Genomic DNA, 17,687 nt, shown 5'->3' with positions numbered 1-17,687 from the left:
ACACACACATACTCCTCCGCTCTCTCTCCACGTATATTCTGTATAACATTTCTGAACTGATGAGAATTATGTTCTGTAAAGGGAGAAGGAGTGCTGTTTGTTTGGTTATCTATGACAAGTGTTCAGGAATTGCCCTTGAGACAGTCAGAAGTAAACTATCCCTCTTTTGAGAGGCTTTTGGCTTTTACACGCTGACCCTGCTAGGGACAGTGGAAGATATTTTAATGGGTCAGCCGAAAGTTCGCTCAACGTTTACAAGTTTGGTTTCATCATGATGACAAAGGTGTGAGGCTGCAAATCACGTGTCCAGTTAGATGAAATAGTGGAATTGATGCTTTGACTATTTACCTGGAACTACTAAATATGATAACGAAAGCAGTGGAACATATTTCTCGAACGATAAGAACAAGGAGATGTAAAATGGCATATTCGCTGGAAGTGAGAATTTTCAATTCATTGTGGACAGTTCGTTCTGACTTATAACAAAACCTGCCAGGATACCATTACCTGACTTAATTTTCCTGATGTTGTAGTTAAAGTACACCAAACACCTGACTGATCTGGGATTACCGAACTGAGAACGAATTGGTTCGAAATACGTGAACTTGTCAAAGATACCCGAAGTAACTTATATAGAAATCGAGCTTACACTCAAACAGAAACACTAAAGGAATCTACTCTTCGTGGATAATTTCTTGGAAGATCTGAAATCACGATTCAATCTTCATATGCAGAAAGCTATGTGTGGATAATTCCTTGTCCTTTCTTTGGTATTTTTATTTCTTGAGAAACCAGAATCTTTAAAACCTCTCATGATCTTCTCTAAATACATTTATTTGTCCTACGGTATTTTAAAAATGTATGCTTTACTAAACCCAGCCTCTTTTTAAAACACCTGCTTTAAAATGTTATCAACCTTCTACTAAAATAATATTAAACAGACATTAATATATTAGTGCATATATACATACGTTTACGTTTATAGTTGGGTAGTTGAAGTATAACTTGTTTAAAGATGTCATTATATGTGTCTAGTTTGGAAAAGTTCATAAATGATACGAATTGTTATTGACTTTAAAAATCGACAATTAAAGTAATAGTCAAAAAAGTGGATGCTTTTATTACATCAAGGTCCTCATAACTATATAGAGGTACTGATTGCTAACATTATTATTATTCAACTTAATACAACAAGGTTAACCAAGGTATTGTTAGTATTGAGCCATCATAGTAGTTGGTGAGAGAAAAGTATTTCAAATTATCTTTGCTTTGCATTTAAGTATTCCGCCTTGTACACAGGTGGAGGAGACGGCGTTTTGCAGATTCCAATGCCATTTGGATTGTTAGTTGTGTCACAGTACAGACCCTCGCCACACTTTCCGAGGTTCATCAACTTATTGCCACCACATTTTTCTCCTTCAGCCTGTTTTAAAACGTTATGTATCAGTAAGTATACATACAAGAAACATGATTTTTCACTAACACATACTTTTAAATCTAAACTGATTTAGTTATTTATTTTATCGAACTGGACACTCTTTACAGAAAGTGTGTATAATTATATATATATATATATCTCAACCGTTTTCTTTACCTTTATGCACAATAAACATTTCAAATAAGTTGCTTTTCGTTCGTGTAATTCAATTACCATGATATTTCCATTTGAGTGATTGATTGTTTGTTTGGAATTAAGCATAAAACTATTCGGTGGGCTATCTGAGCTCTGCCCACCTAGGGTATCGGAACCTGGTTTCTAGCAGTTTGTACCACTGGAAGGAGCATTTCCATTTGAACATCATTTGCGAATTTAGTTACACGTAGATAATCGTTAAGAAAGGAGTAAACTGATTTGTTTTGTTTGTCTTTTAGCTTTGGAATTATTTTACTTTCAGTAATACTTTTTCTGTATTCCATAAAGATAAATAAAACTGTGTTTGAAAGTCGCATAAGTAGTTTAATTAATTCTTAAGTCACTGATTTGTTTTATATTGTTCACTATTAATGGGAGCTATTGATGAGCACCACTGGTTATTAAAAGAGTTTAGTAAAACGTATCCATAAAGTCGTTGAGTCACAGCAAAAAATAAACAAAAAATACTAACAACACGACAATTAATCGTATTAGTTACCGCTGCGGATTTAAATGTTTTCTACATTGAAAGCGAATAATTTCACCCAAATTTTTGGTCAGCTTTTTTACATTGTGTCGTGAGAGACAAAACATAAAATTACATCGTATGATGCAATATTTAGACCCTATCGGTAGAAAATGTGAGTCAGTCAGTTTTATGTGAGTTAGCATAAAATGTCAATAATTGGGTTACCTGCACTGTGTCTCTTACAGGGATTGAACAACAATATTTAGCGCTATACCCTTAAATTTATCATTGAGTCAATAGGGAATAAATCATATAGGGTTTAATTTTCTCCAGTCTAAGCTACATTATGGATTACCTGTGCTCTGTCCAGTTTCCAGTTATATGAGGATTAGTGACTATTACTTGGAAAAGCACAATATTAAGTCGGATAAACATGAGTCACAAATTTAAATTCTGCCTATTACTTCTACCCACATACATTTTGATGATACTTTACTTTTCCAAATAAGGTTAAGTTATTTATTGCAGATAAATTTTTTCAAGTTAAAAAAATAGTTGATATTTTTTTTCCCCAACCCAAACCAGCCGTTTTTACATATATATGTTTTTCTCTAGAAGTGGGTTTTCTCGTCATCACTGATTAAGATACTTAATCAGCCTCTTTTTGGTGTAATCCAAAAACATATTATATTCTCACGTGTGATGTTATCATTTTGAAAGCATATGTGTTATTCTATAACGAGCCTGGCATGGCCAAGCGCGTAAGGCGTGCGACTCGTAATCCGAGGGTCGCGGGTTCACGCCCGCGTCGCGCTAAACATGCTCGTCCTCCCAGCCGTGGGGGCGTATAATGTGACGGTCAATCCCACTTTTCGTGGTACAAAGCGGTAGGTCACACAAGCTCACACAACGGGACCGCCGAGTACTGAAGTGCGTAAAATTTATCTGTCCTCAGTTGCAACACTCACTACCTAGTTCCAAACTGCCTCTGAAAGCAATGTGACGGTCAATCCTACTATTCGTTGGTAAAAGAGTAGCCCAAGAGTTGGCGGTGGGTGGTGACGACTAGCTGCCTTCCCTCTAGTCTTACACTGCTAAATTAGGGACGGCTAGCACAGATAGCCCTCGAGTAGCTTTGTGCGAAATTTCAAAACAAACAAACAAAACAAAAATATTCTATAACATTTAATCGTTTCTATCATTAATTCATCGGCGCGACATCTAAGGATTCGAACCCCCGTCACATTAAACATGTTCGCCCTTTTAGCCCTGGCTAATCTCACATTTCGTTTATAAAAGAGTAGTTGGTAGTGGGTGGTGGTGACTGGTTGCCTCTCTCTAGTCTTACACTGCTAAATTAGGGACAGCTAGCGAAGATTGCCCTCGTGTAGCTTTGCGCGAAATTCAAAAACAAATAAATAATCATTAATTCAAGTAATTAGTATGCATTTTATCTCAACCTCAAAGTACCCTTACCTACAGGTTTATTATTGTTAATTAGGAACTATTGGGTTGAGGAATAATTCGTGAGCGTTTTTCAAGTTAAAAAAATATATTCATAAATGAAACGCTTTCGCAAAATATTTCATGTCATTTGGTAGATAATGTTTTGCTCTAATAGATGGTGTGTTTGATTTTCATATGTCTTTAATTTTTGCTTTCATTTTCAGCTCATTAAATGGAATGTCAAGTGGACAAAATCGAGCATTTTCGACACCATCTGCTTTTCGCATTTAATTTCTTGCAATTTCGTTTACAACAATGCATACTATATACCTAGGTATTACATGAAATAAAGTATCATAATAAATGTTTTGGGTGTAATGTGTTCATGCATTGAAGTATTGTATAGTCTTGCATGTAATGCTTGAATGAAATTATTTAAAAACGCTCACGAATTATTCCTCAACCTAATATAAATTAGGTTTCACCAAGAATTTTAGGATCTGGTTTAATATAATTATTAAAATTGATAGTGTATGATTACATTACCCTGGCACAGACCGGACAACAGTCACATTGGTCCGTTGTTACTCCAGCTTTGCAAGGCTTTGTCATCTGAGGACAGTTAGAACGTTCACAAAGTGCAACACATGGATCATCCTGGTCTCCACTATGTTGAAAATTCACATAAAACATAGGCATAACTAATAAGATAATGTATAGCGCAAGAGATTTAGTTCAAGATGTATATATGAGGCACTAGCTATTCAAAATATTAAAGGAAAAATATAACTTCCACAAAAAAATAAATATTTCAACTATGTACGATAAAATACGTAAAATATTTTAATCTACATACGATAAAATACATAAAACATTCTAATCTACATACGATAATATACATAAAACATTCTAATCTACATACGATAAAATACATAAAACATTCTAATCTACATACGATAAAATACATAAAACATTCTAATCTACATACGATAAAATACATAAAACATTCTAATTTACATACGATAAAATACATAAAACATTCTAATCTACATACGATAAAATACATTACCTCTTTCTCGTCAAGAGGTTTATGTGTGACACCATTTGTTGTAAAATTAAAAAAAATATATTTTCCACACATACACACAAAATTACCTTTTATTCAAAAAGTGATAAAATACACTGTTTAAAAAGTAACATTATACGTTTACATAATATTCTGTAAGAAATATTTCTTTTCTGGATGCATTATTTTCGTTTAGAATCCGGATAAACAACTGACAAAATTGATATATATTTACATAAATAATTTTAGTGTTATGTTAAAATACTATCTTTATGTACTCTTTTCAGGAAAGGACCAACGAAATTGCACTTAAGTGACACAGCGATATGTCTACAGCCTTACAATGCTAGAAACCGTGTTTCGATACTCGTGGTGGGCAGAGCACAAATAGTCTATTGTGTAGTTTTCTGCTTAATTACAAACAAACAAACACATCAACGAAATATGTGAAATTACACCCAGGGTCGTTCTACCGAACTCACTCTTTTTGTGATGTTTGTTTGGTTAGAATTAAGAACAAAGCTACAAAATGGGATATTTGTGCTCTGCTCACTACGGGTATCGAAACCCGGGTTTTAATGGTGTGAGTGCGCAGAAATACCACTGTACTACTTATGAGTTTTATGATGTAAAAAATAGGTGCTTATACAGTTTTAGCGCAGCTGCTTATGGTATTGGATATATGACTGTAAACAAATTTGATATCAATGCAGGCATTTCACGAGTTAGTCAACGACAAACCTAATTCACAAACACACTACATAGTTCTATATGGGATTATTTTAGGTAAACAGCAACCATTTCTCACAAATACCGTATATAGTTCCATAGTGAAATATTGTAAGTACATGTGTGTATTTTTCTTATAGAAAAGCCACCTCGGGTTATCTCCTGTGTCCACCAAGGGGAATCAAACCCCTTATTTAAGCGCTGTAAATCCGAGGGGATATTTTAAGTGAACGGTCACCATTCCTTATAAATACAGAATATAGTTCCGTAGATGAGTATTTTCTTACAAATACAGTATATACGGTAGTTTCGTAGAGAATTATTGTGAGTAATATTAACCATTCCTTACAACTACAATATATAGTTTCGTAAAGGATTATTGTAAGTAAACAGCAAATATTCCATCTCTTGACGACATTATCAGTAATCTTTCCTTCAGATTTTAACCATAAGTAAAGCAAGCAGCATAAATAAAATACTTCAGTATCTGTGATCCGCTGGTTGAATAATTACCTGAGATGTGCATAAACGAAAAAAAAACAAAAAAAAAACAATAACAACTGAGTGCTCCAAACTTTAATACATGATAATTATAACACTGCTATCAACACTGAAGCTGTCTGTAAGTTTGTTTTGTTTTTGTTTTTGAATTTCGCGTAAAACTATGTGGGGGACATCTGCGCTGGCCGTCCATAATTTAGTAGAGTAAGACTAGAGGGAAGGCAGCTTGTCATTACCACCCTCTGCCAACTCTTGGGCTACTGTTTTACCATCGAATAGTGAGATTGATCGTAACATTATGATGCCATCACGACTGAAAGGGCGAGCATGTTTGGTGCGACGGGAATATCTGTAAGTTATCCAAAAAATAGAGTACATGTTTACATTAGTAATATAATTTAACAATTAATAACTGTCCTGCATGTTGCTAGTGCAGTACTTTACTATAATAAAATGTACGTAGTTATGATACTTATACTCATGTTTCCCACGCATTGCTACCACAGAATGATGTTTTGTTTACTTTTCATTGAATGTTTTTGGATTTTATTGGAGCAGTTGTGTAATTATTTAAGCTATATTTCGTGTAAACTTGTTTCCAGATTTAATCTTTTAGCACCTTTTTCTTTCTTTTTTTTACGAATTTTCTGGGGGGGGGCTCCCCATTCTACATAGCATTAGCATGCTGACTTTGCTTTGCACAATATGTGATGGCTTTTGATCTCATAAATTTGAACCCTTTTTGAAACATTCTGCGAACGAGTCCGATAATTAAAGTTGTATTTAACGTTTTTAAACTAGTGATACCATTTATATAATCAAAGCTGTGCCTAATAGTTTTCTCTAGTCCTAACCGAATATCGTTTGCAACTTTCTTTGCAGTGTCGATACAATTAGTTTGTTGTTCTGACCAAGACAGTTATTTTTGTCAAATTGAAATGGTTCATACTAAGAAAAGTCTAGTCTAGTGTACTGCTAGATGTTGTATTCTCAGTTACACCTCTCGGAACCCCCACGAAAAAGAAAATACTGTGTGTGTGTGGTTCTGACCCTAGGGTATTAATAATAATTCATAACCAAAAGATTGTTTGTTTTCGGATATTCCTACAAAGCTAGCCGTTCTCAGTTTCGAACACTTACCCAAGATTCCCGGATAGACTATCAGTGAAAAGAAACGTTCGTCAGTTCTTGGGCTAACTTAATCGAATAGTTGGATTTTTACATTTACTCTTATAACAGAGAGGTTGCGCGCAATTTGGCGGCAATGTTACGAGAAACACAGACCTTAGAATTTGCAGTTTGTTTGTTTTTTAATTTCGCGCAAAGCTACTCGAGGGCTATCTGCACTAGCCGTCCCTAATTTAGCAGTGTAAGACTAGAGGGAAGGCAACCAGTCATCACCATCCACCGCCAACTCTTGGGCTACTCTTTTACCAAGGAATAATGGGATTGACCGTAACATTATAACGCCTCCACGGCTGAAAGGGCGAGCATGTTTGGTGCGACCGGGATTCGAACCCGCGACCCTCAGATTACGAGTCGAACGCCTTAACCCACCTGGCTATGCCGAGCCGAATTTACAGTCCAACACGTTAACTAATAGGCCGTGTTAGCTAATATAACTAAATATGACCGAATTTTTCTGTTTTGTAAATGGTAGGCGTGTTTTTCATATAAAAAAAAAAATACGTGTATTTAATTCACCGACGAAACAAGAATATTTTATCTCCTTGTCAACCAATGATAAAAAGTTAAAGACAATCTTGTAAAAAAATAATAGAAAAATATAGTAATTACCTGATTAAATGAAAGTAACAGTAAACCAATAGTAGGGAAAACATGAAGATTTGCCCTTGGTTCATTTTGTAGCGTTTTACTTTTCACCACAACAGAAACCAGAATATATATTTTTGGCTGTTCACACAGTATACTTATATAACTTTTACTGAATATACGTTTGTTCATATTCCATAAACTCGGCTAAACAGGATGGCAGAGTTCCATCGTGCACATCCGGGAAGTCAGCAGCATACTTCACAAGGTATGAAAAGAATATCGTGCTTAATTCTCTGGATAGAACAGGCGTTGCTTTGTGGTGGTGTGTAATCTTGGGCTTTTAAACGGAAGTTAAACTGATGTGTATGTTGGACAAGAGAAATTTTTGCAAAGGCGGATTCAATATTCTGAGCGTAACAGAGCGTTTAGTTGTCGTTGTTATGAAGGCTGTTATACAATAATATCCTGGTGAACACATGTACCTGGAATTCATAAATATTGAATACACTGGCTAGCATTAAATTCAGAATTTTACTTGTAGTTGTTTTAAGACGAAAGTTATTTGTTATTTTGAATTTCGCGCAAAGCTACTCGAGGGCTATCTGTGCTAGCCGTCCATAATTTAGCAGTGTAAGACTAGAGGGAAGGCAGCTAGTCATCACCACCCACCGCCAACTCTTGGGCTACTCTTTTACCAAGGAATAGTGGGATTGACCGTCATATTATAACGCCCCCCACGGCTAAAAGGGCGAGCATGTTTGGTGCGACCGGGATTCGAACCCGCGACACTCGGACTACGAGTCGAACGTCTTAACCTACCTGGCTTTGCCGGGCCTAAGACGAAAGACATACAGATGTTCATAATTGATAACTGACTGTTTAGTTTAAGTTGTTTATCAAGTTTCTTTTTCCAAGCTGTCAAATTCTGCCATTCAAGTTCAGTTCAGATTTTATATATTTAAAAAACTTACATATATAAGAACTAAGGATGTCGATTTGATATCTATACATTTTCAACTTGAAATGCATAACTTTCGGATAATGAACTTCTCTGGTTCATACACAGCCATTTTAAATTCAGAACTGGAGGTTGTACGATAACAAAATAACAAATAACAAAACTGACTGTCACCCTTTATAACGCGCCCACATTTGAAAACAGGAAACGTGTTCAGTAACATCATGTTCTAACCCTCTAGGCCACGCCCGAACCAACACTTTATAAATATTTCAAATATGGACAAGGTAAGAATGCGATAAGCTATTAACAAAGTTGATTCATTTCTTACTACAAAGAAATACAATTCAGTATATACAATAAACAGTAAAGGATATGGTCAGTGTACTGGACTGTGAAAATAAAGTCATGTGCCCACTTTCTGTTTCAGAAAAAAAATCGTACTCAGTTTGGGATAGAGGGTACATCATAAGAAAGACAGTCAAATCCCAGTGTTTGGTCTGACAAAAGTAGCCATATAGCATTTCTTGAATGCTTCCACCTAGTTTTTAAGTTCAAAATTAGGAATGAGAAATTCAACAAACAAATTCTTTAAAACCTTCATTAACCTGTTTGGGTTCACTGTTTTTCGATATTACCAGCGGAAATGATGTGTTTTATTCTACTGGTTTGCGAAGGACAGACATCGTTAAGTTTACTTTATACAGTTAAGAAAAACTCACTTCATTCTTCTTTGTGGTTATTTCAGTATGTTGGAAATTTTAGATACCCAGGAGGGTCAAGTGCAAAAGACCTCGTCCTCCATCCCTAACTTTCATTTCAGCTACTACTATGTTGTAGTTGTAGTGTTTTAGGACCAGAGTAACCCACAGTATTCCGGCCCTTTTATATTGTCTTGAGTTGCCTTTTTTATTTTTCATTATTATTTTTCTCTCTCTCTCTATATATATATATATAAATTATAAACTATTAATATTATACTAATTCTAAACGTCTAGTGCATGGTGGCCAGCTTGATTTCTATTTCTTAAATATATATTCATTGGAGTGAGGTACTGTCTTGATCACACAATAAATCATTTTTATGCCAATTTTTATTAAAATAATTTAGTGTATTATGCAAGAGTCTATCAGATACTATCAAGTTCACATACTTGTGCATAAATGTGGTTGAAGTACTGTAGGGTACTTTGTAAGCTGAGGTTATGATTGAATTTTGTACACTTTGTAGTTTGTGTTATATTTAACCAGGCTGGACATGCCTATTCTATAATGGGTCTGATGTATGTTTTATAGATTTTTATTATATTATTAGGTGATGTGTCTCGATTTGCCCGATAGGCTTCTTTCATAATTTGCTCTTTTCCAGATCATAGTCAGGATATTGTTAGTATGCTGTATCCACGTTAATTTGGTATCGTAAGTTAATCCTAAAAAATTAGCTGAGGTAGCAGTCTGTAAAAGTGATCCGTTCATGTATAACTTTGGTGAATCTTTTTTTAGCTTATTTAATTTGGTAGATAGTATTACTTTGTTTTTCGGAATATTTATTTTTATTCTATATTTTTGGCTTGCTTCTTTAGGTTTTTGGTTTGCTTAGAGAGGTTTTAATTATAGCACCACAAAGAGGTATATCTGGCCAACTGAGCAGTGTCACCACTCTGAACAATTTTATAAGTACATAGCATGATTCTAGCTGTGTTACTTGTTGGGAAGACTACAAGTGTGATTCTGGTTCTGTGTTATTCTAAAACACAGTGACCTTTAAAATGGTCTCAGAATAGCAAATGTGTCATTCATATTGAGAAAAAAGGTAGGAGAAGTCCATAATAAAACATCAGTTTATGAATGTGTAGACAACAGTTATAAACGTTTTATGAATAATGACTTCCCTGCAAATTGTGAAACTCGGAAAACAATGTAAAAAGTACATGACGAAATCAGACCATGGATTTGTAAACTGGTACATCCAGAAGAGCTGCAAAGTCAGATAAAACATCATTACTGTACAATTTTTAGATGTTTTGGAATGATGTTTAACTAGTAATCTGTTTTTTATTGCTTCATATTCTTGTATCTTAACTGACAATAGGAAGCTGTTAAAAACAAAAGAATAAAAAATAAGTTTAATTGCAGTTTTTCAGCATTATAAGAATCTAATACTGAAAATCTCTGATGTTAATACCATAACAATATTAATGTAATAACTAATTCAAAGCTTCATTAGATTACCCATTAAAACAAAAAAGAAGTTATGTTGTCTGTTTACGTAATCATATTAAGTTCAAATAAGCTTTTATTAGATGCTTTTTTTATCTGTTGTTCATAGCTAATGGTATAAATAAATTAAACGAACAGTTTGTTAAGGATTAATTCTACAGCCTATGGCATAATAACCACTCTAATTAATGTTACATTAAAAATATGCATAATAGTCTGGGCTAACTTATGCAACTTTTTGCAGAATAATCTCTCGTATTAATTATCTTTATAAAAAAAACAAAAATAATATATTAAGGATTAACTCTATACTTTATTCTACAATAATCATAAAATGTATAAGGCATTATAAATATATATTCATATATTTGTACATATTATATGAAATCCACAGCCATGTTTACTTGAAATATCTTTTGTAATAACTTAGTAATTGTTTCTATTGACAAACTAATTTCTTCATATGTACAACATATGATCTCTACCTAATGCTCAAGTGAACATACTTTACTGAAACTTTGAACAAAAGATATTGAGATGAACATGCTTCTTTAAATCTTTTATTTAAAATATTGATTTGTTTATTTTCTTTCATTCAATCTCACATTTCATTTAATATCAATTTCTTTCTATCACTTAGATGTATGCTAAGAAGTATACATGTATACTTCTTATATATTAAGAAGTATATTAAGAAGTATGCATGACTTCTTAATGAATTCCATAAATAACAGTGACCAAATAAGAATAAAATACATCAATGCATTTTACAGAATTTTAGACAAAAATTTATTTGTTCAGAATTACAGTAATCATAACAGCTATGACACAAGAATTTCTTATATTACATTTTTTAACATGTTCTCAAACTCTGGTGACCACTCTTGCATCAAAGTGTCAATGTCAGGTATCTGTCTTAAATAATAAAAACATCAAAATAAAAATTAACTGTTGTTCTTCAGAAGAGCTACTAACCCACCACCCACCGCCAACTCTTGGGCTACTCTTTTACCAACGAATAGTGGGATTGACCGTAACATTATAACGCCCACACGGCTGGGAGGGCGAGCATGTTTGGCGCGACGGGGATGCGAACTCGCGACCATCAGATTACAAGTCGCACGCCTTAACACGCTTGGCCATGCCAGGCCTCGCGCAAAGCTACGCGAGGGCTATCTGCGCTAGTTTTGAAATTATAACCCCTACACATAAGATTTATTGATATTTACATTTGCTGTGTTGTCAATTTTAAATTCATGTGATTTAAACTTTATAACATGAACGAAAAGTAATCAGTTATAAAGTCTGTTTTCATTCAAAATCGATGAGAATTCATGAAAGTTGGATCAGTTAAATCGTATAAGTGCTTGAAGTATCACGGAATTAGTTAGTCAAGTTAAATTTTTACCACAAAGTTTAACTAAAACTAAATTTTAAGCACTCTAACAGTGATCGTCTTAGTAAAGAGTATGATTTGTTTAATAAATTGACTGTTAAAGGGATTAATGTTACTTAAAATAAGCAAATCTCGTAAATTTGAGGTGATGACTTAGTTTGCATTTTTTAAAATTGGTATATAACTTTTAGTTTCGTTGAATTCCAGATCTTGACAGTTGTCTTTTTAATAAACTCACTTGTTTTGTATGGTGTTTGTTTAATATATTTTTTAATTTCTCTCAAAGCTACACGATGGCTATCAGTATCTTTAATTGAGCAATATAAACCAACAGTTAGTCATCATCACCCACTGCTAACCCTTGGGGTCCTCTTTTACCCATGAATACCAACATTATAACGCCTTCACTCCTGAGAGCGAGCATGTTTAGTGTGACGGAGATTCGAACCCGCGACCCTTAGATTATGAGTTAAGTGCCTTAACCACCTGGCCATGCCGGCATTCGTTTATGTATTTATAGTTCTTTATTATGAAACAGTGTTCTAGGTAAAGGGATTCTACCAAAAATAAAAGCGGGAAAGTAGGACACATCAGTCAGAATTTTTCTTTACATTTATAATTGTACATTCATAACTTTCATACTCAAAAAAAGAGTATTTTTGTCTTAATTTCCATTTGAAAGTAGTAAACGAACTACAAACTAGAAAGTTCAAAATGCACCCCTTCTTCGCTCTCTCTTACTTTCTCTGAGCCCGGCATGATCAGGTGGATTAAGGCGTTCGACTCGTAATCTGAGGGTCGCGGGTTCGAATCCCCGTCGCACCAAACATACTTGCCCTTTCAGCCATTTGGAGAATTATAATGTGACGGTCAATCTCATTATTCATTGGTAAAAGAGTAACCCAAGAGTCGGCGGTGGGTGGTGATGACTAGCTGCCTCCTCTCTAGTTTTATACTGCTAAATTAGGGACGGATAGCGCAGATAGCCCTTGTGTAGCTTTGTGCAAAATTAAAAAACAAATATACTCTCTCTGTACATATATATTTATTTATTGCAATTGAAAAACAAAATTTGTAAATTCATATTATTTTAAACTTAAATTTGTTACTTAATAAAGGTGTTCAGCTGTTTTATTGGTTCAATCATTCTTATGCTGTGATGCTATGAAACCTGTTAAATAATTAAAGTAAAGAAACGTTTGGTAAATAAAGAAGTTGAAGAAAAGAGAAGAAAGGGTTCAGTTATATATATATACTGTTCTACCATTGTAGCAAATTCTTTTTTAGGGAGTGCATTGGCTTTTCAAAGTTTGAAATGCGTTTCCTATAATTAAGTTTCAAATTTCATTAATAGTCTGAAAAGTAAATAATAAACTTAAGTAAAACATCGACTTTTTACTTCAAAGTTCTTTTAGTTTCTCAGCAACCGTTCAAAATGTGATTCTCCGAATCAGAAGCTATTGTATGCATGTGACAACGAACATTGCAATTTAAAGCAACAACATGCATCTTCTTTGGTATGCTGGTTACTTCGTGAACAGCTGCGTCGTTGAAATCTAGAATTATGTGAGGTTTTCTTTATGTCGAGAAACCCACTCGAAATAAAAAATGTATTTCAGAACGGGTGATATGGGTGTTAATACTTTTATTGATAGGGAGAGAAAAACGTTTCGACCTTTCTAGGTTATCTTCAGGTTAAGAAAGAGAGAGTTTGGATGTGACCATTGGTTTGAACTTCGCGCAAAGCTACTCGAGGGGTTGCGAATCCCCAACCCTCAGATTACGAGTCGAGTGCCTTTACCACCTGGTCATGCCGGACCTCGCAAAGTAAGACACGTGAAATTATTTTGTCCTAAAAGTGTTCCCACAAGATTTTTTTTCCACCTAACACCATCATGTGGAAGGGCATCATTCTGCATGAAATCTGTTGTGTTTATCACATTTTCTTGCTACAGTTTAGCAATAACATTGGTTATAAGCTTTATTCAATATTGTGCGGTATTGACTGTTTAGGATTGCATCCATGTGTTGATGGTTCTTCAAAAAATGTGGTTCAGTAACATAGAGTTGGATTAAGAACTTTATTGGTCCAAATCACTGAAAATATAATGATGTACCACATACATGTAATTCAAAATAAAAACAATACTAAACCGTAAAATAAAGTTTTATCTTTAGAAATAAAACTTAGATGTATCCTGAAGTTAAAATAGCTTCTCTCTAGATTTTATGATTGTAATGATGACTACTTCTATGCTTTCTTTGAAACATTGAATATCAAATTCTTTTTCGAAAATTCTAATTTTTTTATGTTCCTGTTTTGCTGGTGCCTTAAGCACGCGCTTAATCTGGCTATTGGGTAATCCAGGACTGCAATAACATTATCTGTGAAACCACATCACATTGTCACCTTAGTATCATGAAAATGTGTATGAAATGCTACACGTGTATTAGTTTATGACCAGTTAATTTAGTGCACATTGTTACTTGTACAACGAACTCAACATTTTCAGAATGTTTCAGAATTTTTAAATGATAATTGAAGAAGATGATCCATATGTCTCTCAAAACAATTTTATAACTCCGTTATGTATAATCGAATAAAAAACACCATGGGTGTGAAAAAAAAAGCACGACTAAAAATAGTGAGTGTACGACATAGAGGAATGAATTAATAATTGGCGGCCAAACTGGTAGTTACACTTATAGCATTGATAATAATTTTGTATCAAATATTTATTCCTCAGTAGCCAGGCCGTGTATTTTGTTTTACCCACCACCATACCCTAAATTGAACAAACGATGGTACCTGTTTAATTATTAAATGAATATTTGCTGTAAAATTTTCTCAACGCTATAAGTGTAGTTACTAGTTCAGCCGCCAGTTTTAAATTCATTCATTGAAATCTTTTAATTTGTACACTCAATCCTTTTTTGCTGCACTTTTTTTTACCTAAGGCGCTTTTAATAAAATATCATGATTTTGTGTCAGTACACACAACCAAACAACAGCAAGTAAGAAAATGACACTCGATAGTAACCAACATTAGCTTTAGAATTGTAACCATATTATTCGGAACAGACCAGATGCTTAAGGTACTCGACTCGTAATCCGAGGGTCGCAGGTTTAATCCCGGTCGCACCAAACATGCTCGCCCTTTCAGCTGTGGGGGCGTTATAATGTGATGGTCAATCCTACTATTCTTTGTTAAAAGAGTAGCCCAAGAGTTGGCGGTGGGTGGTGATGACTAGTTGCCTTCCCTCTAATCGTACACTGCTAAATTAGGAACGGCTAGCGCAGATAGCCCTTGTGTAGCTTTTCGCGAAATTCAAAACAAACCAAACCGTACTTCTGGTGAGAAGGTGTGTGTGTGTTTTTTTTTTTTATAGCAAAGCCACATTGGGCTATCTGCTGAGTCCTCTGAGAGGAATCGAGCCCCTGATTTTAGTGTTGTAAATCCGAAGACTTACCGCTGTACCAAGCGGGGGACTGGTGAGAAGGAAGAGAGAGAAAGAAAAAAAATCATTTAAAAATGGTGATATTATATCTATGTGAAGTAACAGACCAGTGGAAAACATCCACTGAAAATATGTGGTAGTTTAGATTAGCACAGTCCAAGATTGGGGAGGTGGAAAATATTACATGAGGGTCTTTTTTTAATTTTTTCCCAATGGCACCACTAGAAACTGAGTTTCGACACTCGTGGTGGACAGTGCACAGACAGCTTTGTGTCTAAACAAACAAACAATGCGCGTTTTTTATTTTATTTTTATTGAAATGATATCTGAACTCAGAGTTGAAAATAGTAATACTATGCATGTTCTTAGTGGCCCATGGAATCTAACAAAATGAATAGATATGTTATATATATATATATTTATACACCAGATTTTTTCCTTGAAATATCTCATTTTTAAACTGGTTGTCTGAGACAGTAAAGAAACTTCATATGTTACTTACTGACTCTGTTATTCTACATCTGGTAAACCATTATGTTTGGAAGCAGAAATTAACTTGAAAGTTGGCTTACTATCAATGATCTTTATTAACAATTGTCTGGTAAATTTTTCTTGTTCGGGTTATATTACTCTAGAATCGTTGAAACAGTGTGTTTGTTGTAAAAGATAATTTGGAAGATATATCTTAAGACTGATTTCGAGCTTGTCAGTTTTTATTACGTAAATGCATCTCATACAAGTACATATTTCACGGTTGTCATCATTGTTTAATTATCATGTTGGAAATGATGTATACCGTAAATCTTTCTCATAATTTCTATAGCTTATAACACACAAATTAGAGGCTCAATCCATGCGGCAGACACAGCACAAATAGTCAATTTTTTAACTTTGTTTTAAAATGAGCTTTTATCATACTAATAAATAAGTTGTATAACCTATTGATTAATTTGTCCTATTTGTGAATCAAACAATTGATGGTTTGCACCCTTTTATCAGAAAATTACACTCTGCAATCTGGAGTCAGAGACGTGCTATAAGAATAAAAATCAAATCTCACTATTCAGCCAAACAAAAGTAAGCGGCAACTTCTATTAATTACCTGATTTCCCTAGAAACTATCAGTTCAAAATTAGACACGCTTATGAGGATATAGCCCTTTGTGTACACTTACAGGAGAATTCAAAAACAATCGTATCATCCCTTATGCCCTTTTTTATCTGAAATCGTTTCTTATGTTTAATTTTCGAGCTAAGCCTTTGTAATCAAAATGGGGGATATGAATATTCGTTCCGCTGAATTGCAGATAAAGAAATATTGGTTAGCGTCAATGATAATACTGTTCATCTGCTAAATAAATGTGAAGAGCACGTCGTATTTTGTTAAAAAAAATTGTTAGAAGAACTTAATTTTTGGTAGTATATATAGGTGTGCGGACCGAAGGATTCTTCTACAGTACGTATTTGTGACTTGTTGGTGATAAATTCGAACAATAAACGAACAGCGCTTACTCCGTTTGTTTTAGAATAATAGATATATCCAAATAAGTTAAAAGTATTTCCAAATCTCTTCACACTGTGGAGATCATAGTTGTATGTTAAACACTATACAGTTTTCTTCTTGTTGCTAAAAGCCCACTTAGGCCAATTCAATTGCTTTAGAATTCAGTTGACAAGCCGAACTTGTTTTCACTCTTTTGTTATTACAAACCTATAAAACCGACCCTATTTTTGACATAATGTACAACAGGAAAGTTAGTCAACATAACCATCATCTCGGACTTCTACAGTACGCGCTAACAACTAGGTCGCTCACAGATCAAGAATATGAATAATATCTTTAATTATAAAGCTAAAGAATTAAATTATTCATCATATTTTTATCTGCAATCTCGATTGCCTTTTTAATTTTATCTTCAAGTCTTGGATGCTGAAAGCTACGTTGAAGGCTTGAGACACAAATCCTCAGTTTTAAAAAATGAAATATATTTTAATGGCAATGAATATTTCATTACCCTCAGTACTATTAGGTTGT

At 34.1% G+C, this 17,687-nt stretch overlaps 1 protein-coding gene across 1 annotated transcript; it reads right to left on the bottom strand.

Moving 5' to 3' along the window:
• Positions 1-1,094: 1,094 nt before the first annotated feature.
• On the bottom strand, positions 1,095-7,800 carry LOC143257963 (serine protease HTRA1B-like). Its single transcript, XM_076517023.1, has 3 exons — positions 7,642-7,800; positions 4,095-4,215; positions 1,095-1,423 (listed from the first exon to the last, which is right to left on the bottom strand). The coding sequence occupies exons 1-3, from the start codon at positions 7,704-7,706 to the stop codon at positions 1,259-1,261; spliced, it is 351 nt and encodes a 116-aa protein (XP_076373138.1). The 5' UTR covers positions 7,707-7,800; the 3' UTR covers positions 1,095-1,258.
• Between the last annotated feature and the right edge of the window lie 9,887 nt (positions 7,801-17,687).

The sequence above is a fragment of the Tachypleus tridentatus genome, chromosome 7, assembly GCF_004210375.1.
Source record: "Tachypleus tridentatus isolate NWPU-2018 chromosome 7, ASM421037v1, whole genome shotgun sequence".
Classification (NCBI taxonomy): Eukaryota; Metazoa; Arthropoda; class Merostomata; order Xiphosura; family Limulidae; genus Tachypleus; species Tachypleus tridentatus.
Note: the sequence above shows the minus strand (reverse complement) of the source record. Positions and strands in the feature narration are given on the sequence as shown.